Source organism: Phyllobates terribilis, unplaced genomic scaffold, assembly GCF_046119375.1.
Source record: "Phyllobates terribilis strain yellow unplaced genomic scaffold, ASM4611937v1 Scaffold_1__5_contigs__length_1240528914, whole genome shotgun sequence".
In the NCBI taxonomy this organism is placed as follows: Eukaryota; Metazoa; Chordata; class Amphibia; order Anura; family Dendrobatidae; genus Phyllobates; species Phyllobates terribilis.
The window spans coordinates 620,402,786-620,428,851 of record NW_027362761.1 but is presented as its reverse complement, the minus strand read 5'-3'; the positions used below and the strand labels follow the sequence as shown (position 1 = coordinate 620,428,851).

Genomic DNA, 26,066 nt, shown 5'->3' with positions numbered 1-26,066 from the left:
GTGCACGGAGGCTCCAGGGTGCGTCAGCCCGCGGTCCAGGACATATGGGGTGCGTGTGCGGAGGCTCCAGGGTGCGGCAGCCCGCGGTCCAGGACATATGGGTGTGTGCGCGGAGGCTCCAGGGTGCAGCAGCCCGCGGTCCAGGACATATGGGGTGTGTACACGGAGGCTCCAGGGTGCAGCCGCCTGCGGTCCAGGACATATGGGGTGTGTGCACGGAGGCTCCAGGGTGCTGCAGCCCTCGGTCCAGGACATATGGGGTGTGTACACGGAGGCTCCAGGGTGCAGCAGCCCGCGGTCCAGGACATATGGGGTGTGCGCGGAGGCTCCAGGGTGCGGCAGCCCGCGGTCCAGGACATATGGGGTGTGCGCGGAGGCTCCAGGGTGCGGCAGCCCGCGGTCCAGGACATATGGGGTGTGCGCGGAGGCTCCAGGGTGCAGCAGCCCGCGGTCCAGGACATATGGGGTGTGTGCACGGAGGCTCCAGGGTGCAGCCGCCTGCGGTCCAGGACATATGGGGTGTGTGCACGGAGGCTCCAGGGTGCAGCCGCCTGCGGTCCAGGACATATGGGGTGTGCGCGGAGGCTCCAGGGTGCAGCCGCCTGCGGTCCAGGACATATGGGGTGTGTACACGGAGGCTCCAGAGATAATACTGTAAGAATAGAGATGATCCTGTCCAGGTGCCAACGTTGTGTTCCTGGCGGGAGCCCCGAGAACCAGCCGGCTCCCCCAGCACATCTTCTGTTTTGGCGCAGCCTCATTGTTGTGGTGATGCACGTGCATGATGGTGCTCCGGGAATAATGACCCAAGAGGCGCCGGGATACAGCGGGTAGCGGAAGGTCAGAGGGCTCTGGTCGGTAGCCAGGTGTTATCACTGTGCTATCTGTGGTGTTACATAGGACTGCAGGTGACATCTACTACATTATCTGTACTCAGAGAGTTATCACTGTGTTATCTGTGGTGTTACATAGGACTGCAGGTGAGATATACTACATTATCTGTACTCAGAGAGTTATCACTGTGTTATCTGTGGTGCTACATAGGACTGCAGGTGAGATATACTACATTATCTGTACTCAGAGAGTTATCACTGTGTTATCTGTGGTGTTACATAGGACTGCAGGTGACATCTACTACATTATCTGTACTCAGAGAGTTATCACTGTGTTATCTGTGGTGTTACATAGGACTGCAGGTGACATATACTACATTATCTGTACTCAGAGAGTCATCACTGTGTTATCTGTGGTGTTACATAGGACTGCAGGTGACATCTACTACATTATCTGTACTCAGAGAGTTATCACTGTGTTATGTGTGGTGTTACATAGGACTGCAGGTGACATCTACTACATTATCTGTACTCAGAGTTATCACTGTGTTATCTGTGGTGTTACATAGGACTGCGGATGGGACAGGATCCCTTGATTTTATTGCAGCAGTGATACACCCATTTGTCGTTATCCTGGAGGCCACCTCATCTGACGGCCACCGATCACATGTAGATGGAGGTGATAGACGGACTGTGCCCCCTGCTGGCCATCATTGATAACTGTAAGAAGAGTGATGATTAGTGGGGGAGGGGTGACCATTAGTACTGACCTCACTGTGTATATTATATATACTCACCGATCCTGTATCCATCCGCCAGACCTTCCTTCTGTGCCAGGTGACTGGCTGTGACCAGTAGGTGACCGAGGAGCTGGAGAACCACGAAAACACCACCAGTGTGATGAGGGTTATATACTGCAGGTCAGGGGTCAGTAGCAGGGGATTATATACACAGCAGGTCAGGGGTCAGTAGCAGGGGATTATATACACAGCAGGTCAGGTGTCAGTAGCAGGGGATTATATACACAGCAGGTCAGGTGTCAGTAGCAGGGGATTATATACACAGCAGGTCAGGGGTCAGTAGCAGGGGATTATATACAGCAGGTCGGGGGTCAGTAGCAGAGGGTTATATACAGCAGGTCGGGGGTCAGTAGCAGAGGGTTATATACAGCAGGTCACAGGTCAGTAGCAGAGGGTTATATACAGGTCGGGTTCCGTAGCAGAGGGTTATATACAGCAGGTCGGGGGTCAGTATCAGGGGATTATATACAGCAGGTCTGGGGTCAGTAGCAGAGGGTTATGCACAGCAGGTCGGGGGGCAGTAGCAGGGGATTATATACAGCAGGTTGGGGGTCGGTAGCAGGGGATTATATACAGCAGGTCGGGTGTCAGTAGCAGGGGATTATATACAGCAGGTCGGGGGTCAGTAGCAGAGGGTTATATACAGCAGGTCGGGGGTCAGTAGCAGAGGGTTATATACAGCAGGTCACGGGTCAGTAGCAGAGGGTTATATACAGCAGGTCGGGGGTCAGTAGCAGAGGGTTATATACAGCAGGTCGGGGGTCAGTAACAGGGGCTTATATACTGCAGGTCGGGGGTCAGTAGCAGGGGATTATATACAGCAGGTCGGGTGTCAGTAGCAGAGAATTATATACAGCAGGTCGGGGGTCTGTAGCAGAGGATTATATACAGCAGGTCGGGGGTCTGTAGCAGAGGATTATATACAGCAGGTCGGGGGTCAGTAGCAGGGGATTATATACAGCAGGTGGGGGGTTAGTAGCAGAGGGTTATATACAGCAGGTCGGGGTCAGTAGCAGAGGGTTATATACAGCAGGTCGGGGGTCAGTAGCAGGGGATTATATACACAGCAGGTCAGGGGTCAGTAGCAGGGGATTATATACACAGCAGGTCAGGGGTCAGTAGCAGGGGATTATATACACAGCAGGTCAGGTGTCAGTAGCAGAGGATTATATACAGCAGGGCAGGGGTCAGTAGCAGGGGATTATATACACAGCAGGTCGGGGGTCAGTAGCAGATTATACACTGCAGGTCGGGGGTGAGTACGAGGGGGGGCAATATGCAGCAGGGCAGGGGTCAGTACTACCACCAACCACAAAAACACCAATGCCCACCAGTGTGAAGAGGGTTATACACAGCAGGTCACGGGTCAGTAGCAGAGGGTTATATACAGCATGTCGGGGGTCAGTAGCAGAGGGTTATATACAGCAGGTCGGGGGTCAGTAGCAGAGGGTTATATACAGCAGGTCGGGGGTCAGTAGCAGAGGGTTATATACAGCAGGTCGGGGGTCAGTAGCAGAGGGTTATATACAGGTCGGGTTCCGTAGCAGAGGGTTATATACAGCAGGTCGGGGGTCAGTATCAGGGGATTATATACAGCAGGTCTGGGGTCAGTAGCAGAGGGTTATGCACAGCAGGTCGGGGGGCAGTAGCAGGGGATTATATACAGCAGGTTGGGGGTCGGTAGCAGGGGATTATATACAGCAGGTCGGGTGTCAGTAGCAGGGGATTATATACAGCAGGTCGGGGGTCAGTAGCAGAGGGTTATATACAGCAGGTCGGGGGTCAGTAGCAGAGGGTTATATACAGCAGGTCACGGGTCAGTAGCAGAGGGTTATATACAGCAGGTCGGGGGTCAGTAGCAGGGGATTATATACAGCAGGTCGGGTGTCAGTAGCAGGGGATTATATACAGCAGGTCGGGGGTCAGTAGCAGAGGGTTATATACAGCAGGTCACGGGTCAGTAGCAGAGGGTTATATACAGCATGTCGGGGGTCAGTAGCAGAGGGTTATATACAGCAGGTCGGGGGTCAGTAGCAGGGGATTATATACAGCAGGTCGGGGGTTAGTAGCAGAGGGTTATATACAGCAGGTCGGGGGTCAGTAGCAGAGGGTTATATACAGCAGGTCGGGGGTCAGTAGCAGAGGGTTATATACAGCAGGTCACGGGTCAGTAGCAGAGGGTTATATACAGCAGGTCGGGGGTCAGTAGCAGAGGGTTATATACAGCAGGTTGGGGGTCAGTAACAGGGGATTATATACTGCAGGTCGGGGGTCAGTAGCAGGGGATTATATACAGCAGGTCGGGGGTTAGTAGCAGAGGGTTATATACAGCAGGTCGGGGGTCAGTAGCAGAGGGTTATATACAGCAGGTCGGGGGTCAGTAGCAGAGGGTTATATACAGCAGGTCACGGGTCAGTAGCAGAGGGTTATATACTGCAGGTCGGGGGTCAGTAGCAGAGGGTTATATACAGCAGGTCGGGGGTCAGTAACAGGGGATTATATAATGCAGGTCGGGGGTCAGTAGCAGGGGATTATATACAGCAGGTCGGCGGTCAGTAGCAGAGAATTATATACAGCAGGTCGGGGGTCTGTAGCAGAGGATTATATACAGCAGGTCGGGGGTCAGTAGCAGGGGATTATATACAGCAGGTCGGGGGTCAGTAGCAGGGGATTATATACAGCACGTCGGGGGTCAGTAGCAGGGGATTATATACAGCACGTCGGGGGTCAGTAGCAGGGGATTATATACAGCAGGTTGGGGGTCAGTAGCAGAGGGTTATATACAGCAGGTCGGGTATCAGTAGCAGGGAATTATATACAGCAGGTGGGGGGTCAGTAGCAGGGGATTATATACAGCAGGTCGAGGGTCAGTAGCAGAGAATTATATACAGCAGGTCGGGGGTCAGTAGCAGAGGGTTATATACAGCTGGTTGGGGGTCAGTAGCAGGGGATTACATACAGCAGGTTGGGGGTCAGTAGCTGGGGGCTAATATACAGCAGGTCGGGGGTTGGTAGCAGAGGGTTATATACAGCAGGTTGGGGGTCGGTAGCAGGGGATTATATACAGCAGGTCGGGTGTCAGTTGCAGGGAATTATATACAGCAGGTCGGGGGTCAGTATCAGGGGATTATATACAGCAGGTCTGGGGTCAGTAGCAGAGGATTACATACAGCAGGTCGGGTGTCAGTAGCAGGGGATTACATACAGCAGGTTGGGGGTCAGTAGCAGGGGATTATATACAGCAGGTTGGGGGTCAGTAGCAGGGGATTATATACAGCAGGTTGGGGGTCAGTAGCGGGGGATTATATACAGCAGGTTGGGGGTCAGTAGCAGGGGATTATATACAGCAGGTTGGGGGTCGGTAGCAGGGGATTATATACAGCAGGTCGGGTGTCAGTTGCAGGGAATTATATACAGCAGGTCGGGGGTCAGTATCAGGGGATTATATACAGCAGGTCTGGGGTCAGTAGCAGGGGATTATATACAGCAGGTTGGGGGTCAGTAGCAGGGGATTATATACAGCAGGTTGGGGGTCAGTAGCAGGGGATTATATACAGCAGGTTGGGGGTCAGTAGCAGGGGATTATATACAGCAGGTTGGGGGTCAGTAGCAGGGGATTATATACAGCAGGTCGGGGGTCAGTAGCAGAGGGTTATGCACAGCAGGTTGGGGGTCAGTAGCAGGGAATTATATACAGCAGGTCGGGGGTCAGTAGAGTCCCAACTGTGATCTACTTACCTCCTTGTCTCCCTGAGCTACTTGACTTATTCTGGGAATCTGAACTTTGGGAATCACAAGGAAATGAACCGGAGCCTGAGGGGCGACATCACGAAATGCCAAACACTAGAAAAGAGGACAGAGGTAAGCGAGTGACACGACAGCATAGTGACTGGCAGGCTCTTCAGGGGTCACTACCTGGTCGTCTTCATAAATGATATCGGCAGGAAGAGTCCTGTCCAGGATCTTGGAGAAGATGGTGGGTGAGGCCCCCTGTGCTGCTGCCCTCTGTGCCTTCTGCACCTCGTCACTGCCACTATAAGATCGCTGAAAAAAAACAGAATATTAGAAGAGGCAAACCCCAAAGATCAGAGCCACAAGTCAGGCTATGTTTCCTCCAGTGCGCAACACCCACACTCTAGTCCATGGTGGGACTTCACCAGGGATTGGCAGAGTGCAGCAGTGGCCCCGCCATGGATCAGAGCGCAGCAGAGGCCTGCTGTCACGGGGTCCTTTTCAGGTATCACATAATCAACAGAACGAGAGAAAAGTGAATAATCAATCCCAAGACCTTTATTACATGTAAAACCGAAGGGTCCATATACAATCCACCACACAGAGGCTAAAATATTCCAGAAACACGAATACAGTCCAGTAAGGAGATAAATGCCTCGGGAGAGGAGTCCAACAATCCAGCAGACAGAGGATGAAATAGTCCAGATGCTTCTCCATATATACTCCTCCAGCAGTATTTCCAGGGCAATCCAGGTTTCTCCAATTCTCTCTGAGGTGCTGGCCTTCACATTATCGTCCCACACAAGATCTAACCCTCTAGCCTCTCCTGGCTGTGATTTTTAAAAGTCTCTCTCCTCATTCACAGGGCAGTGGGGGAAGGAGTCAAGAGCTCAGGTCTCATTGTGTGAGTATTTAATCAATTTGCATTGTTGGTCTTCCATTGCTCTATAAATGAACAAGCTAGCTGGCCTGGTTCAATATGTAATTAGCAAACAACATTATTCAATTACCCTGTGCAAAGATAACAATACAGTAAACTGTAGGAGCTGATATAAGGTGATAAATAACAGCTATTCATCAATTAACAAATAAACTCATCTTACAAGAGAAGTCAACATTAGAGGGAAAGCACAGAAGGACAGAGCAACAAGACAACACTCCGAAAATCCATAAAAATATAAATATAGACAAAATGATACCCAAATACCATTTCACACCATCACACCTGCCATGGATCAGAGTGCAGCAGAGGCCCCGCCATGAAGTGGCGAGGGGTGCACCAGAAAACCCGCCCATAAAGACAATCCAACATTTTGAAAAATCGGATATTCCAGATTCAACAAGTTTTTCGAAAAAATTTGACTCACCACGAATTGCAATACTACTGTAATGTCAGCACCGTCATCCCTGCATGATCCCCTTTCCTCCCCTTCCTCCTCCCGGCTGGGACTCGATGTGCCCACCTACCCAGCCATGCTGCTCCAGTCCCCACTGCGGCTGCTCCCTCACAGGACCTTAGGCAGAATCGCCTCTACGCCAAGTTTGAAAAATGCGTGTTTGAACAATCCTCTCAGCCTTTCCTAGGATATATCATCTTGGACATGGATTTGAGGATGGATCCAGAGGTATCTTTGCATTCTCACGTAACCACGTCCTGCGGGCGTTAAGGTCAAGCAGCATCTCCTAGAATTTGCTAATTATTATCGACAATTTATTCCCCACTTCTCATTTCGGACCGCCTTTATTTCTGAAATGATCCATAAGGGCGCCAATCCAAGGGTATGGACTCCAGAAGATGATAATGCATTTCTCTCCTTGAAACAGGCCTCCTCCTCTGGTTCAGTACTACATAGTCCAGAGGTTAACAAACACTTCTTTCTGGAGGTAGATGCTTCATATTCTGGGGCAGGGGTACTTCTCATGCAAAAATCTTCCTCCGGCTGCTGAATGGGCACCTGAGTTGTTTTTTTATCCAAAGCCTTCTTTGTTCCAGAACACAATTGGCGACCGAGCGTTATTGGCGATCAAGATGGCTCTAGAAGAATGGCCTTACCTTCTTGAAGGAGCCGTCCATCCGGTCGTCATATAAACAGACCATAAGAATCTGGCTTACCTGCAGTCCGCTCAAAGACTGAATGGAACCCAGTGGGTGAAGCTGCGCCCTCAAGGAGCATCTTATTTCCTATGTGTGCAGAGTTTTGCCTGCGAGCACAACTTCACCGGATGAGTAATTTCACCTTCAAGTGTTCCATCTACCCCCTATGAGCCTCTTCTTCAAGGATCCTGGTGTCACGCCAGCTCCCATCAGCTCTGAGGATGTATTTGAGATGAAAAATATCAGCCATGAAGAAGGTGAGAGGAAACACCTTTTTCTTAGTGGATTGGAAAGGATTTGGTCCCGAAGAAAGATCAAGAGAACCAAAAGGAGAATATTCATGCCCCACTTCTTCCTCGCGGGCATGAAGAGGAGGAGGGCGTAATGGGGGAGGGGGTGGGGGGTAATGTAATGTTAACACCGGCGTCCCTGCACGATACTCTTTTCTCCTCCCGGCAGGGATGCTGACGTGCTCACCTACTCAGAAGTCCTTCTCCGGTCCCCGCGGCGGCTGCTTCCTCCCAGGACCTGCACATGGCGCGCAGGTCTCCTGGGAGTGTGCTTAGGGCACGCGTGCTTCCTGCTCCTTAGTGGGGAAGCGCGCGAGTGCTTCCAAAGATGTCCCCAGCCCATAGCTGGGAGACGTCAAGTATTTAAAGCACCCTCCCCTATAGGGAGCTGCCTAAACAACATCATTGATTAGTGTGTACACTTGCTACTTCGTTGTAAGGTCCCTGTATCCATGCTCCCTGAAACTGATCCCGTAAGTCCTGCCTGAGCCTGAAACCTGTTCCTGGACCCGTCCTGCCTATACTTAGTCCGCACCTGTTCAGTCTGAAGCAGCACCTGTGATCCTACACCTGAGTCCACCCTGTGTTCCTGAACCTATTCTGTCCATGCCATTCCAATATCCTGCTCTATCTAATCAGCCATACAGCATCCATTCCTCCTGTTCACCAGTTCCTGGCTGGTCTGACTCTCCAAGTCCATCCCTGCCCCCTTGAGGGTCAGTTGCTGTGGCTTCGGGGTCTGTCCTGGAGTGGTACCTGGAGTCCACCTGTGGTCAAGCCTAACAACACCGTCAAGGGCTCTTGACTTCACACTTCCATGCACTCCCTGGTCCGTGGCACAGTGGTTCCACAACCACCAGTGTGACAACTACAAAGTCTCCAACTGCCATGAAACGACCATCTGATGGGTCAGGACTGTATCCAAACCCTTTAAAACTTTAGTAATGTCCAAGTGACCTCTAAATACACCGCATTGCAAACTGGATTTTAGTGTCATAAAGATGTAAGTTTTGGTTTTTACCATAAACTCATGGATGGCTTGTGTCTCAGGGTCTTTGGATCACTGAAATCAGTCTTTGACCCCTGTGATAATTAGTTTGCCAGGTGCCCAATTGAAGGCAAACTGCTTAAGAAGGTTGTTCCACACAACTAAGAGCTCACAGTTTTCAAACAATATGGGAAAGAAAAAGGATCTCTGCTGCCGAAAAGCATGAAATAGTTCAATACCTTGTACAAGGTATTAAAACATTAGCTATTTCATGGAAACTTAAGCGAGACAATCGCATTATGAAGAGATTTGTGGCTGTTACAGAGCACAGACAGGTTTGTGCAGATAAAGGCATAACGAGGAAGGTTTCTGCCAGACAAATGCAATAAGAGAACAGCTGCTAAAATACCATTACAAAGCAGCAAACAGGTATGTGAAGCTGTTGATGCTTCTGGGGTCTGCGAACCTCAAGGTGTAGGATCCCCCAGAGGCTGCAGTTGTGCATAAACCTACTACAGGGGTGATTCAATCACTACTTTATCTGGAAAAATTGCTGTAACTTCTAAAAGAAACGACCTATCGAGCTGAAATTTGGACTGTACATATCTTGGTTTATGAGAAATGGATGTTGTAAAGCAGGTGTTGAAAATGTCCACGGTTTGCTTCCAGGCACGCCTACACGCGCTGTTGTTGAACGTATTCCATGGGACATCTGGGGTCATAGCCGGAGTTTCTTGCTATACGTTTTCTCTCGGAGTGCCTGTAATGCTCGTGGCTTGTTACTGTGCACCCGACCCTTCAAAAGGCCCAAAAGGAAAAGAAAAAATCAGCCAAGAAAAAATTATTGTCTCTTGATCGGGCCCTGAACGACAGTGACTCTGTACAGGCGGCGAACACCTTTCATGGCCGCTCGTTGTGGAATACGACACGCAAGTCTGCTGGGAAAGCCGCTGCAACGATTGATGTGGAGATGCCACAGGTCGCTGGTTCACATCTTGAATGGTTTCCTCAGACATTTTCGGACTTCCTCCATCATGCCTATCCAGTAATGTTCCTGTACGTTCCAGCTTATTCACCAATGACAGAATACAGGGTTTGGACGGTGGCTTTTGACCTCCAAACTCCTTTAGAAACTCACTTTGGCTCCTCTTTAAGGACTCAGTTTTCCAATAAGTTTTCACAATGAAAACACGTTGCTCCAAACTGTATCTGTCCTTGGTTAACTGAAGGACTTGTCTGCCGTCTCCTTCCCCATTATCCGGTAGACTGAGCCGCGGCGGCAGGGCCCTCTCCTCTGTGCCAGTCTGTCATTGCTGCAACAAATATAAGTAAAGCGCACAAAGTATGTGACCCCTTCCCATGTACAGGAGCCAGGACCGATGGTGCTCTAATAATAATAATAATAATAATAATATGTCGGGCCGGCCTAGCACACTCCTGGATGTGACCCCTTCCCATGTACAGGAGCCGGGACCGATGGTGCTCTAATAATAATAATAATAATAATAATAATAATATGTCTGGCCGGCCTAGCACGCTCCTGGATGTGACCCCTTCCCATGTACAGGAGCCGGGACCGATGGTGCTCTAATAATAATAATAATAATAAATAATAATAATAATATGTCGGGCCGGCCTAGCACACTCCTGGATGTGACCCCTTCCCATGTACAGGAGCCGGGAAAGATGGTGCTCTAATAATAATAATAATAATAATAATAATAATAATATGTCGGGCTGGCCTAGCACACTCCTGGATGTGACCCCTTCCCATGTACAGGAGCCGGGACCGATGGTCCTCTAATAATAATAATAATAATAATAATAATATGTCGGGCTGGCCTAGCACGCTCCTGGATGTGACCCCTTCCCATGTACAGGAGCCGGGACCGATGGTGCTCTAATAATAATAATAATAATAATAATAATAATATGTCGGGCCGGCCTAGCACACTCCTGGATGTGACCCCTTCCCATGTACAGGAGCCGGGACCGATGGTGCTCTAATAATAATAATAATAATAATAATAATAATAATAATAATAATAATATGTCGGGCCGGCCTAGCACACTCCTGGATGTGACCCCTTCCCATGTACAGGAGCCGGGAAAGATGGTGCTCTAATAATAATAATAATAATAATAATAATATGTCGGGCAGGCCTAGCACACTCCTGGATGTGACCCCTTCCCATGTACGGGAGCCGGGACCGATGGTGCTCTAATAATAATAATAATAATAATAATAATAATAATAATAATAATATGTCGGGCCGGCCTAGCACACTCCTGGATGTGACCCCTTCCCATGTACAGGAGCCGTGACCGATGGTGCTATAATAATAATAATAATAATAATAATAATAATGATAATAATATGTCGGGCCAGCCTAGCACGCTCCTGGATGTGACCCCTTCCCATGTACAGGAGCCGGGACCGATGGTGCTCTAATATTATTATTATTATTATTATTATGTCAGGCCGGCCTAGCACACTCCTGGATGTGACCCCTTCCCATGTACAGGAGCCGTGACCGATGGTGCTATAATAATAATAATAATAATAATAAGTCAGGCCGGCCTAGCACACTCCTGGATGTGACCCCTTCCCATGTACAGGAGCCGTGACCGATGGTGCTCTAATAATAATAATAATATGTCGGGCCGGCCTAGCACGCTCCTGGATGTGACCCCTTCCCATGTACAGGAGCCGGGACCGATGGTGCTCTAATAATAATAATAATAATAATAATAATAATAATAATATGTCTGGCCGGCCTAGCACACTCCTGGATGTGACCCCTGTATAAAGCCGTTATAGTGTCGGCCCCTGTATAAAGCCGTTATAGTGTCGGCCCCTGTATAAAGCCGTTATGGTGTCGGCCCCTGTATAAAGCCGTTATGGTGTCGGCCCCTGTATAAAGCCGTTATGGTGTCGGCCCCTGTATAAAGCAGTTATGGTGTCGGCCCCTGTATAAAGCCGTTATAGTGTCGGCCCTTGTATAAAGCTGTTATAGTGTCGGCCCTTGTATAAAGCCGTTATAGTGTCAGCTCCTGTATAAAGCCGTTATAGTGTCGGCCCCTGTATAAAGCCGTTATAGTGTCGGCCCCTGTATAAAGCCGTTATAGTGTCGGACCCTGTATAAAGCCGTTATAGTGTCGGCTCCTGTATAAAGCCGTTATAGTGTCGGCTCCTGTATAAAGCCGTTATAGTGTCGGACCCTGTATAAAGCCGTTATAGTGTCGGCCCCTGTATAAAGCCGTTATAGTGTCGGCCCCTGTATAAAGCCGTTATAGTGTCGGCTCCTGTATAAAGCCGTTATAGTGTCGGCTCCTGTATAAAGCTGTTATAGTGTCGGCTCCTGTATAAAGCTGTTATAGTGTCGGCTCCTGTATAAAGCCGTTATAGTGTCGGCCCCTGTATAAAGCTGTTATAGTGTCGGCTCCTGTATAAAGCTGTTATAGTGGCGGCCCCTGTATGAAGCCGTTATAGTGTCGGACCCTGTATAAAGCCGTTATAGTGTCGGCCCCTGTATAAAGCCGTTATAGTGTCGGCCCCTGTATAAAGCCGTTATAGTGTCGGCTCCTGTATAAAGCCGTTATAGTGTCGGCTCCTGTATAAAGCCGTTATAGTGTCGGCTCCTGTATAAAGCCGTTATAGTGTCGGCCCCTGTATAAAGCCGTTATAGTGTCGGCTCCTGTATAAAGCTGTTATAGTGTCGGCCCCTGTATAAAGCTGTTATAGTGTCGGCTCCTGTATAAAGCTGTTATAGTGTCGGCCCCTGTATAAAGCTGTTATAGTGTCGGCTCCTGTATAAAGCTGTTATAGTGTCGGCTCCTGTATAAAGCTGTTATAGTGTCGCCCCTGTATAAAGCCGTTATAGTGTCGGCCCCTGTATACAGCTGTTATAGTGTCGGCTCCTGTATAAAGCTGTTATAGTGTCGGCCCTGTATAAAGCCGTTATAGTGTCGGCTCCTGTATAAAGCTGTTATAGTGTCGGCTCCTGTATAAAGCCGTTATAGTGTCGGCCCCTGTATAAAGCCGTTATAGTGTCGGCCCCTGTATAAAGCTGTTATAGTGTCGGCCCCTGTATAAAGCTGTTATAGTGTCGGCTCCTGTATAAAGCCGTTATAGTGTCGGCCCCTGTATAAAGCCGTTATAGTGTCGGCCCCTGTATAAATCTGTTATAGTGTCAGCCCCTGTATAAAGCCGTTATAGTGTCGGCTCCTGTATAAAGCCGTTATAGTGTCAGCCCCTGTATAAAGCTGTTATAGTGTCGGCTCCTGTATAAAGCTGTTATAGTGTCGGCTCCTGTATAAAGCTGTTATAGTGTCGACCCCTGTATAAAGCTGTTATAGTGTCGGCCCCTGTATAAAGCCGTTATAGTGTCGGCCCCTGTATAAAGCCGTTATAGTGTCGGCCCCTGTATAAAGCCGTTATAGTGTCGGCCCCTGTATAAAGCCGTTATAGTGTCGGCCCCTGTATAAAGCCGTTATAGTGTCGGCCCCTGTATAAAGCCGTTATAGTGTCGGCCCCTGTATAAAGCCGTTATAGTGTCGGACCCTGTATAAAGCCGTTATAGTGTCGGCCCCTGTATAAAGCCGTTATAGTGTCGGCTCCTGTATAAAGCGGTTATAGTGTCGGCCCCTGTATAAAGCCGTTATAGTGTCGGCCATCATTACCTCTTGTGGTCGGCATTGCACAGTCCGACTGCTCTGACTGTAAAGAACACTTTCCTGTTTAGCTGCCGGAATCGCCTTTCTTCTCCCCGTAATGAGCCCCCTGGTCCTTAGTATGGACCATGGGAGGAATAAGTCCCGTGTAATACAGGAGAGGCCTCCAGAATCCCGTGCAATACAGGAGAGGCCTCCAGAATCCCGTGCAATACAGGAGAGGCCTCCAGAATCCCGTGCAATACAGGAGAGGCCTCCAGAATCCCGTGCAATACAGGAGAGGCCTCCAGAATCCCGTGCAATACAGGAGAGGCCTCCAGAATCCCGTGCAATACAGGAGAGGCCTCCAGAATCCCGTGCAATACAGGAGAGGCCTCCAGAATCTCGTGTAATACAGGAGAGGCCTCCAGAATCCCGTGCAATGTAGGAGAGGCCTCCAGAATCCCATGTAATGCAAGAGAGACCTCCATAATCCAGTATAATACAGGAGAGGCCTCCAGAATCTCGTGTAATGCAAGAGAGACCTCCATAATCCCATATAATACAGGAGAGGCCTCCAGAATCCCGTGTAATACAGGAGAGGCCTCCAGAATCCCGTGTAATGCAAGATAGGCCTCCATAATCCCATATAATACAGGAGAGGCCTCCAGAATCCCGTGCAATACAGGAGAGGCCTCCAGAATCCCGTGCAATACAGGAGAGGCCTCCAGAATCCCGTGCAATACAGGAGAGGCCTCCAGAATCTCGTGTAATACAGGAGAGGCCTCCAGAATCCCGTGTAATGCAAGAGAGACCTCCATAATCCCGTATAATACAGGAGAGGCCTCCAGAATCTCGTGTAATGCAAGAGAGACCTCCATAATCCCGTATAATACAGGAGAGGTCTCCATCCCGTGTAATACAGGAGAGGCCTCCAGAATCCCGTGTAATGCAAGATAGGCCTCCATAATCCCATATAATACAGGAGAGGCCTCCAGAATCCCGTGTAATACAGGAGAGGCCTCCATCCCGTGTAATATAGGAGAAAAGTAAAGAATGGCCGAAAAATGTGTGAACAATACCTGCCCATCTCAATGACTCACCAACGTGTGATAGTAAAGAATGGCCGAGCGACGCGTGATAGTAAAGAATGGCCGAGCGACGTGTGATAGCAAAGAATGGCCGAGCGACGTGTGATAGCAAAGAATGGCCGAGCGACGTGTGATAGCAAAGAATGGCCGAGCGACGCGTGGTGTAAACTATCTGTATAGGTCAGGTATTGTTCACACATTGGTCGACAATTCTTTACTTTCAAAGGTGTGTTGGGCATGGAGTTGGTCAGGCTTTGTTCATTTTACACACATCACTAAATACTGACATCCAGGTTCATGTGAGGACACCAAGACACTTTGAATAATACCTGACCGATACAGATAGTTTAAACAAAAGTGTCTTGGTGTCCTCACATGAACCTGGATGTCAGTATTAGTGCAGTTTAATTAAATTAGTGATGTATGTAAAGTGAACAAAGCCTGACCAACTCCATGCCCAACACACCTGTGAAAGTAAAGAATTGCCGACCAACGTGTCATAGTAAAGAAAGAATGGCTGACCAAAGTGTGATAGTAAAGAATGGCCGACCAAAGTGTGATAGTAAAGAATGGCCGACCAAAGTATCATAGTAAAGAAAGAATGGCAGACCAACGTGTGATAGTAAAGAAAGAATGGCCGACCAATGTGTGATAGTAAAGAAAGAATGGCTGACCAAAGTGTCATAGTAAAGAATGGCCGACCAACGTGTCATAGTAAAGAAAGAATGGCCGACCAACATGTCATAGTAAAGAAAGAATGGCCGACCAACATGTCATAGTAAAGAAAGAATGGCCGACCAACATGTCATAGTAAAGAAAGAATGGCAGACCAACGTGTCATAGTAAAGAAAGAATGGCCGACCAACGTGTGATAGTAAAGAATGGCCGACCAAAGTGTGATAGTAAAGAAAGAATGGCCGACCAAAGTGTGATAGTAAAGAATGGCCGACCAAAGTGTCATAGTAAAGAAAGAATGGCCGACCAATGTGTGATAGTAAAGAAAGAATGGCCGACCAACATGTGATAGTAAAGAATGGCCGACCAACGTGTGATAGTAAAGAATGGCCGACCAACATGTGATAGTAAAGAATGGCCGACCAACATGTGATAGTAAAGAATGGCCGACCAACATGTGATAGTAAAGAATGGCCGACCAACATGTGATAGTAAAGAATGGCTGACCAAAGTGTGATAGTAAAGAATGGCCGACCAAAGTATCATAGTAAAGAAAGAATGGCCGACCAACGTGTGATAGTAAAGAAAGAATGGCCGACCAACGTGTGATAGTAAAGAAAGAATGGCCGACCAACGTGTGATAGTAAAGAAAGAATGGCCGACCAACGTGTCATAGTAAACAATGGCCGACCAACATGTCATAGTAAAGAATGGCCGACCAACATGTCATAGTAAAGAATGGCTGATCGACGTGTCATAGTAAAGAATGGCCGAGCGACGTATCATAGTAAAGAATGGCCGAGCGACGTATCATAGTAAAGAATGGCCGAGCGACGTATCATAGTAAAGAATGGCCGAGCGACGTGTGATAGTAAAGAATGGCCGACCAATGTGTCATAGTAAAGAAAGAATGGCCGACCAACGTGTCATAGTAAAGAAAGAATGGCCGACCAACGTGTCATAGTAAAGAATGGCCGACCAACGTGTCATAGTAAAGAATGGCCGACCAACGTGTCATAGTAAAGAATGGCCGACCAACGTGTCATAGAAAAGAAAGAATGGCCGACCAATGTGTGATAGTAAAGAAAGAAAGAATGGCCGACCAATGTGTGATAGTAAAAAATGGCTGACCAACGTGTGATAGTAAAGAATGGCCGAGAAACGTGTCATAGTAAAGAATGGCCAACCAACATGTCATAGTAAAGAATGGCCGACCAACGTGTCATAGTAAAGAAAGGCCGACCAATGTGTGAACAATTAGCAAAAGAAAGGCCAATAAAGCGTGTTTGACCCAAAATTGGGTCACAAAACGCTTGAAAATACCAACTCCAAAAATCATGCAAAACATGGAGGACACGGAGTATAACTGGTATAAAAAATATGTTTTTATTCAAATGCAAAAGGTAAAACCACAATGGGTGCAGTAACAAATACAATAAATAGAAATGACAAGACCAGATACAGTGGAGGACAAGTACATAATCCCCCATAAAGTGTATACACTATAAATGCCTGGTACAATACAAAGCAGGCATATCTTACTAGCCCCAAATGCTCATGGATAAAACAAATAGTAGTACCAAAAGGTTGGTATAAATATACCACAGATGGGGTTAAGACCTTACCACGGCTTTTGTAGGGTCACATGAGGGGGATGGAGCAGCTGGGGTGGTGCTGGGAGACGCCTCAACGCGCGTTTAGCCGCATGAAAACAGGCTTTCTCAAGAGGCGCATTGTAACACAGTCTGGTTTACTGATGATGCCGTGCAATCATGGATGGTCCAGATGGATGGAGTAGTGGATGGTTGGTGAGCAGCCACTGTCTCCCAACAAGACTGCAACATCAGCAAGCAGGGGACGGAATCATGCTTTGGGCTGGAATCATTGGGAGAGCTGGTATCCCTTTTAGGGTCCCTTAAAGTGTGAAAATGACCTTGGCACAGTATATTGAGTTTATGACCTACCACCTTCTTCCATGGTAGAAAAAGAAAAACCGCGCCGTTCGTAGCCAAATCATCTCATACTAACAATGTCCCATCTCATGCTGCAAAGAAACCTCCAAGTCATTGGCTGCTATGGGCATAAAAGGAGAGAAACTCATGGCGCGGCCACCATCCTCCCCTGACCACAACCCTATTGAGAACATTTGGAGTATTCACAGCAGAAGACCTATGAGGGTGGGAGGCCGATCACATCAGAACCGCAGCTCTGGAGGTGATTCTGACGTCCTGTAAAGTAATTCAAGCAGAAACTCTCCAGAAACTTCCAAGTTCAATGGAGTCAAATTGTGGAGGTGAAATCCCAGAAGCTCCGATGTTACATGGACCTCGGCCTGTTGAGAGGTTTCTGATTGGAAAAAGCTTCTGATCTCAGTAAATGTGACGTCTTAATGCTGCAGATCCCACAAATGATCGTTCTCAGATCTTTACAACCTAGAAAATGTTTGGATTCTTGTTGTACAGAAGAATTTGCTGCGTTGTGAGTTTTATTAGTTATGAAATAAATCCTGTTCTCATTGGGAGGTTTGTGCCATAAATGTGATTTATGCTCCAATGGTCGATGATTGGACATTATACGACTCATCTGCATCCAGAAAAATCAGAGAAAAATATCATTTGTGTAATATTGTGGAGTGCGGTGTAGAAGCCCATAGTAAACATTTCATAAGACAACACTCTGACAAACAGTCTAAAAGAATCCCTGTGAGGCGTGTGTGATCAGACAGAGTGCAGGACTCGCGCCCGCCGTCTCTCCCGGGGAGGGGGGACTCGCGCCCGCCGTCTCTCCCGGGGAGGGGGGACTCGCGCCCGCCGTCTCTCCCGGGGAGGGGGGACTCGCGCCCGCCGTCTCTCCCGGGGAGGGGGGACTCGCGCCCGCCGTCTCTCCCGGGGAGGGGGGACTCGCGCCCGCCGTCTCTCCCGGGGAGGGGGGACTCGCGCCCGCCGTCTCTCCCGGGGAGGGGGGACTCGCGCCCGCCGTCTCTCCCGGGGAGGGGGGACTCGCGCCCGCCGTCTCTCCCGGGGAGGGGGGACTCGCGCCCGCCGTCTGTCTGGTCTGTGGCTGCTCCTTTGCTGACCAGACGTTCCTCTCTGCAGTCGAGCCTGACTTAATCCATGTAGTTAGGGGAGAACCTATGTGGGTGCAGTCACTCAGGGGTTTAGCTCAAACCGTCTCTTGCGGATCTTGCACCTCACACTTCTTGAGGTCTCTCTGTGTTTTGTTGGATGAGTCATTGATCTCCGAGATATTTTGGATACTTCAGTGTAGATCCGGGATTTCCTAACTTGCAGAGAGTGGCTCCAGTGGACGTTCCCTTTAGTCCCAGTTGTTTAGGAATAGTAAGGAGAAAGAGGATCCTGATAGCAGATGACTGATCCTCTGCGGATTTCAGTGCTTGGTCTCTGTGTGGTTTGTGGCGGCTCCTTTTCAAACCCACAGCTTTCATTTCCATTGTGACCATTCTGGACCCCCCGTCTGGTTCTCGGCTCCTGGCATCTCACCTCACGGGCTCCTCATCTGGACAGTGAGTCTGCTCACAATGTGGCCGCCACATGTGGATCCACAAGTCTCCGGTTGTCTTTGTACAGTAGATAGTCTCCGCACCTTGGTCTTAAGCCAAGGCTCCAGCAGCCAATCCCAGATGTCAGAAATGTCTCTGTAACCCTTCCGTTGCTGGAAAAGATCAGATCCTACAGGTAAAGAAGCTGCAGGTTACTCAGCAAGTCATGGTGTCCGCAGCTGCTGACTCTTGTAGAAAGCTGCCATACTGAGCTGTGACGGGACATACATCCTTCAGGAGAGACACACATCATGGCGGTTCTTATGCATCTTCCACCTACCTTCTGACAACTCCATGAATTTCTCAAGGCCAATGAGGAATGAAATGTTCCTGTACATCCTACTGCAAAGCCGGTGTACAGCGTCCTCCACAGCGGCAGTGACCTCCACAGGGGCAGAGCTGACATTGCTGGAAGTCACAAAATAAACAGAGAAAAGAAACTTTAAGGAACTGAGACGGACAGGGAGCCCGACCTCACCAGAGAGCAGGGACAGGGAGCCCGACCTCACCAGAGAGCAGGGACAGGGAGCCCGACCTCACCAGAGAGCAGGGACAGGGAGCCCGACCTCACCAGAGAGCAGGGACAGGGAGCCCGACCTCACCAGAGAGCAGGGACAGGGAGCCCGACCTCACCAGAGAGCAGGGACAGGGAGCCCGACCTCACCAGAGAGCAGGGACAGGGAGCCCGACCTCACCAGAGAGCAGGGACAGGGAGCCCGACCTCACCAGAGAGCAGGGACAGGGAGCCCGACCTCACCAGAGAGCAGGGACAGGGAGCCCGACCTCACCAGAGAGCAGGGACAGGGAGCCCGACCTCACCAGAGAGCAGGGACAGGGAGCCCGACCTCACCAGAGAGCAGGGACAGGGAGCCCGACCTCACCAGAGAGCAGGGACAGGGAGCCCGACCTCACCAGAGAGCAGGGACAGGGAGCCCGACCTCACCAGAGAGCAGGGACAGGGAGCCCGACCTCACCAGAGAGCAGGGACAGGGAGCCCGACCTCACCAGAGAGCAGGGACAGGGAGCCCGACCTCACCAGAGAGCAGGGACAGGGAGCCCGAACTCACCAGAGAGCAGGGACAGGGAGCCCGAACTCACCAGAGAGCAGAGACAGTCCCCAGGGACTAAACAGAGGGTGAAAAACTATAGCAAAGGACAAGATATACCATATACTATACAGGGGGGTGTATACTTATGGAGGAGGTCAGGATATACCATATACTATACACGGGTTGTATACTTATGGAGGAGATCGGGATATACCATATACTATACAGGGGTGTATACTTATGGAGGGAGTCGGGATATACCATATACTACACAGGGGGTGTATAATTATGGAGGAGATCGGGATAAACCATATGCTATACAGGGGGTGTATACTTATGGAGGAGGTCGGGATATACCATATACTATACAGGGGGTGTATACTTATGGAGGAGGTCAGGATATACCATATACTATACAGGGGGTGTATACTTATGGAGGAGATCGGGATATACCATATACTATACAGGGGGTGTATAATTATGGAGGAGATCGGGATAAACCATATGCTATACAGGGGGTGTATACTTATGGAGGAGATCGGGATATACCATATACTATACAGGGGGTGTATACTTATGGAGGAGGTCGGGATATACGATATACTATACAGGGGGTGTATACTTATGGAGGAGATCGGGATATACCATATACTATACAGGGGTGTATACTTATGGAGGAGGTCGGGATATACCATATACTATACAGGGGGTGTATACTTATGGAGGAGGTCAGGATATACCATATACTATACAGGGGGTGTATACTTATGGAGGAGATCAGGATATACCATATACTATACAGGGGGTGTATACTTATGGAGGAGGTCGGGATATACCATATACTATACAGGGGGTGTATACTTATGGAGGAGATCGGGATATACCATATACTAAACAGGAGGTGTATAATTATGGAGGAGATCGGGATAAACCATATGCTATACAGGGGGTGTATACTTATGGAGGAGATCGGGATATACCATATACTATACAGGTGGTGTATACTTATGGAGGAGATCAGGATATATCATATACTATACAGGGGGTGTATACTTATGGAGGAGATCAGGATATATCATATACTATACAGGGGGTGTATACTTATGGAGATCGGGATATACCATATACTACACAGGGGGTGTATAATTATGGAGGAGATCGGGATAAACCATATGCTATACAGGGGGTGTATACTTATGGAGGAGATCGGGATATACCATATACTATACAGGGGGTGTATACTTATGGAGGAGGTCAGGATATACCATATACTATACAGGGGTGTGTATACTTATGGAGGAGATCGGGATATACCATATACTATACAGGGGGTGTATACTTATGGAAATCGGGATATACCATAAACTATACAGGGGGGTGTATACTTATGGAGATCAGGATATACCATAAAATATACAGGGGTGTATACTTATGGAGGAGGTCGGGCTATACCATATACTATACAGGGGGGTGTATACTTATGGAGGAGATCGGGATATACCATATACTATAGAGGGGGTTTATACTTATGGAGGAGGTCAGGATATACCATATACTATACAGGGGGTGTATACTTATGGAGGAGATCGGGATATATCATATACTATACAGGGGGGTGTATACTTATGGAGGAGGTCGGGATATACCATATACTATACAGGGGGTGTATACTTATGGAGGAGATCGGGATATACCATATACTATACAGGGGGGTGAATACTTATGGAGGAGGTCGGGATATACCATATACTATACAGGGGGTGTATAATTATGGAGATCGGGATATACCATATACTATACAGGGGGTGTATAATTATGGAGGAGATTGGGATATACCATATACTATACAGGGGGTGTATACTTATGGAAATCGGGAGAGACCATAAAATATACAGGGGGTGTATACTTATGGAGGAGATCGGGATATACCATAAACTATACAGGGGGGTGTATACTTATGGAGATCGGGATATACCATAAAATATACAGGGGGTGTATACTTATGGAGGAGGTCGGGATATACCATATACTATACAGGGGGGGTGTATACTTATGGAGGAGATCGGGATATACCATATACTATACAGGGGGTGTATACTTATGAAGGAGATCGGGATATACCATATACTATACAGGGGGTGTATACTTATGGAGGAGATCAGGATATACCATATACTATACAGGGGGTGTATACTTATGGAGGAGATCAGGATATACTATATACTATACAGGGGGTGTATACTTATGGAGGAGGTCGGTATATACCATATAATATACAGGGGGTGTATACTTATGGAGATCGGGATATACCATATACTATACAGGGGGGTGTATACTTATGGAGGAGATCAGGATATACCATATAATATAAAGGGGGTGTATACTTATGGAGATCAGGATATACCATATACTATACAGGGGGTGTATACTTATGGAGGAGACCGGGATATACCATATACTATAGAGGGGGTTTATACTTATGGAGGAGGTCAGGATATACCATATACTATACAGGGGGTGTAAACTTATGGAGGAGGTCGGGATATACCATATACTATACAGGGGGTGTATACTTATGGAGGAGATCGGGATATACCATATACTATACAGGGGGGTGTATACTTATGGAGGAGGTCGGGATATACCATATACTATACAGGGGGGTGTATACTTATGGAGGAGGTCAGGCTATACCATATACTATACAGGGGGTGTATACTTATGGAGGAGGTCAGGCTATACCATATACTATACAGGGGGGGGTGTATACTTATGGAGGAGGTCAGGCTATACCATATACTATACAGGGGGTGTATACTTATGGAGGAGGTCGGGATATACCATATACTATACAGGGGGGTGTATACTTATGGAGGAGGTCAGGCTATACCATATACTATACAGGGGGTGTATACTTATGGAGGAGATCGGGATATACCATATACTATACAGGGGGGGTGTATACTTATGGAGGAGGTCAGGCTATACCATATACTATACAGGGGGGGTGTATACTTATGGAGGAGGTCGGGATATACCATATACTATACAGGGGGGTGTATACTTATGGAGGTCAGGCTATACCATATACTATACAGGGGGTGTATACTTATGGAAGAGGTCAGGCTGTACCATATACTATACAGGGGGGTGTATACTTATGGAGGAGATCGGGATATACCATATACTATACAGGGGGTGTATACTTATGGAGGAGGTCAGGCTATACCATATACTATACAGGGGGGGTGTATACTTATGGAGGAGGTCAGGCTATACCATATACTATACAGGGGGTGTATACTTATGGAGGAGGTCGGGATATACCATATACTATACAGGGGGTGTATACTTATGGAGGAGGTCAGGCTATACCATATACTATACAGGGGGTGTATACTTATGGAGGAGGTCAGGCTATACCATATACTATACAGGGGGTGTATACTTATGGAGGAGGTCGGGATATACCATATACTATACAGGGGGGGGTGTATACTTATGGAGGAGGTCAGGCTATACCATATACTATACAGGGGGTGTATACTTATGGAGGAGGTCGGGATATACCATATACTATACAGGGGGGTGTATACTTATGGAGGAGGTCTGGATATACCATATACTATACAGGGGGTGTATACTTATGGAGGAGGTCTGGATATACCATATACTATACAGGGGGGTGTATACTTATGGAGGAGGTCGGGATATACCATATACTATAGAGGGGGTTTATACTTATGGAGGAGGTCGGGATATACCATATACTATACAGGGGGTGTATACTTATGGAGGAGGTCGGGATATACCATATACTATACAGGAGGTGTATACTTATGGAAATCGGGAGAGACCATAAAATATACAGGGGGTGTATACTTATGGAGGTTGGGACATACCATATACTATACAGGGGGGTGTATACTTATGGAGGAGGTCGGGATATACCATATACTATACAGGGGGGGTGTATACTTATGGAGGAGGTCAGGCTATACCATATACTATACAGGGGGTGTATACTTATGGAGGAGGTCGGGATATACCATATACTATACAGGGGGGGGGTGTATACTTATGGAGGAGGTCAGGCTATACCATATACTATACAGGGGGTGTATACTTATGGAGGAGGTCTGGATATACCATATACTATACAGGAGGTGTATACTTATGGAAATCGGGAGAGACCATAAAATATACAGGGGGTGTATACTTATGGAGGTTGGGACATACCATATACTATACAGGGGGGTGTATACTTATGGAGGAGGTCGGGATATACCATATACTATACAGGGGGGTGTATACTTATGGAGGAGGTTGGGATATACCATATACTATACAGGGGGGTGTATACTTATGGAGGAGGTCGGGATATACCATATACTATACAGGGGGGTGTATACTTATGAGGGGGGTCTACATCTCGCCGGTCAGTACGCACCGGTCACTTCCGGAAGTCTCGGTCCCTGTCGCCGTCTGTACACGCTCTTTTCCTGACGTCACAGGTTACTTGAGGTGGGCGGGACTATACGTGGTCAGGTGATTATAAATTGGCCTCGTGGCTCCTCCCTTTCTCTCAAAGGCCTCTGAAATCCGCTCCTGTAGATAGTACAGCACTGCCACCACTAGATGGCGCTGCTCCTCATACACTCTACTGTCCAGTCTCTTCCTCTGGCTTTATGATATAGTTAATGAAATTGCTCATGTTTATAATGCGGCAAAAATCACAGATCAGACAGGAACATCACAGGTCAGACAGGAACATCACAGGTCAGACAGGATCATCACAGGTCAGAGAGGAACATCACAGGTCAGACAGGATCATCACAGGTCACAGAGGAACATCACAGGTCAGACAGGAGCATCACAGGTCAGACAGGAACATCACAGGACAGACAGGATCATCACAGGTCAGACAGGAACATCACAGGTCAGACAGGATCATCACAGGTCAGAGAGGAACATCACAGGTCAGACAGGATCATCACAGGTCACAGAGGAACATCACAGGTCAGACAGGAGCATCACAGGTCAGACAGGAACATCACAGGACAGACAGGATCATCACAGGTCAGACAGGAACATCACAGGTCAGAGAGGAACATCACAGGTCAGACAGGATCATCACAGGTCAGAGAGGAACATCACAGGTCAGACAGGAACATCACAGGTCACAGAGGAACATCACAGGTCAGACAGGAGCATCACAGGTCAGACAGGATCATCACAGGTCAGACAGGAACATCACAGGTCAGACAGGATCATCACAGGTCAGAGAGGAACATCACAGGTCAGAGAGGAACATCACAGGTCAGACAGGAACATCACAGGTCAGACAGGATCATCACAGGTCAGACAGGAATATCACAGGTCAGAGAGGAACATCACAGGTCAGACAGGATCATCACAGGTCAGACAGGAACATCACAGGTCAGACAGGAACATCACAGGTCAGACAGGAACATCACAGGTCAGACAGGAACATCACAGGACAGACAGGATCATCACAGGTCAGAGAGGAACATCACAGGTCAGAGAGGAACATCACAGGTCAGACAGGATCATCACAGGTCAGACAGGAACATCACAGGTCAGACAGGAACATCACAGGTCAGACAGGATCATCACAGGTCAGACAGGAACATCACAGGTCAGACAGGAACATCACAGGTCAGACAGGAACATCACAGGTCACAGAGGAACATCACAGGTCAGACAGGAGCATCACAGGTCAGACAGGAACATCACAGGTCAGACAGGATCATCACAGGTCAGACAGGATCATCACAGGTCAGACAGGAACATCACAGGTCAGAGAGGAACATCACAGGTCAGACAGGAACATCACAGGACAGACAGGATCATCACAGGTCAGACAGGATCATCACAGGTCAGACAGGAACATCACAGGTCAGACAGGAACATCACAGGTCAGACAGGAACATCACAGGTCAGAGAGGAACATCACAGGTCAGACAGGAACATCACAGGACAGACAGGATCATCACAGGTCAGACAGGATCATCACAGGTCAGACAGGAACATCACAGGTCAGAGAGGAACATCACAGGTCAGACAGGAACATCACAGGACAGACAGGATCATCACAGGTCAGACAGGATCATCACAGGTCAGACAGGAACATCACAGGTCAGACAGGAACATCACAGGTCAGACAGGAACATCACAGGTCAGAGAGGAACATCACAGGTCAGACAGGAACATCACAGGACAGACAGGATCATCACAGGTCAGACAGGATCATCACAGGTCAGAGAGGAACATCACAGGT

At 48.3% G+C, this 26,066-nt stretch overlaps 1 protein-coding gene across 1 annotated transcript; it reads right to left on the bottom strand.

Moving 5' to 3' along the window:
* Positions 1-1,416: 1,416 nt before the first annotated feature.
* Positions 1,417-24,341, bottom strand: HINT2 (histidine triad nucleotide binding protein 2). The gene is made up of 6 exons (XM_073655122.1): positions 24,216-24,341; positions 18,997-19,124; positions 5,549-5,677; positions 5,372-5,476; positions 1,631-1,703; positions 1,417-1,553 (listed from the first exon to the last, which is right to left on the bottom strand). The coding sequence occupies exons 2-6, from the start codon at positions 19,120-19,122 to the stop codon at positions 1,462-1,464; spliced, it is 525 nt and encodes a 174-aa protein (XP_073511223.1). The 5' UTR covers positions 19,123-19,124; positions 24,216-24,341; the 3' UTR covers positions 1,417-1,461.
* Between the last annotated feature and the right edge of the window lie 1,725 nt (positions 24,342-26,066).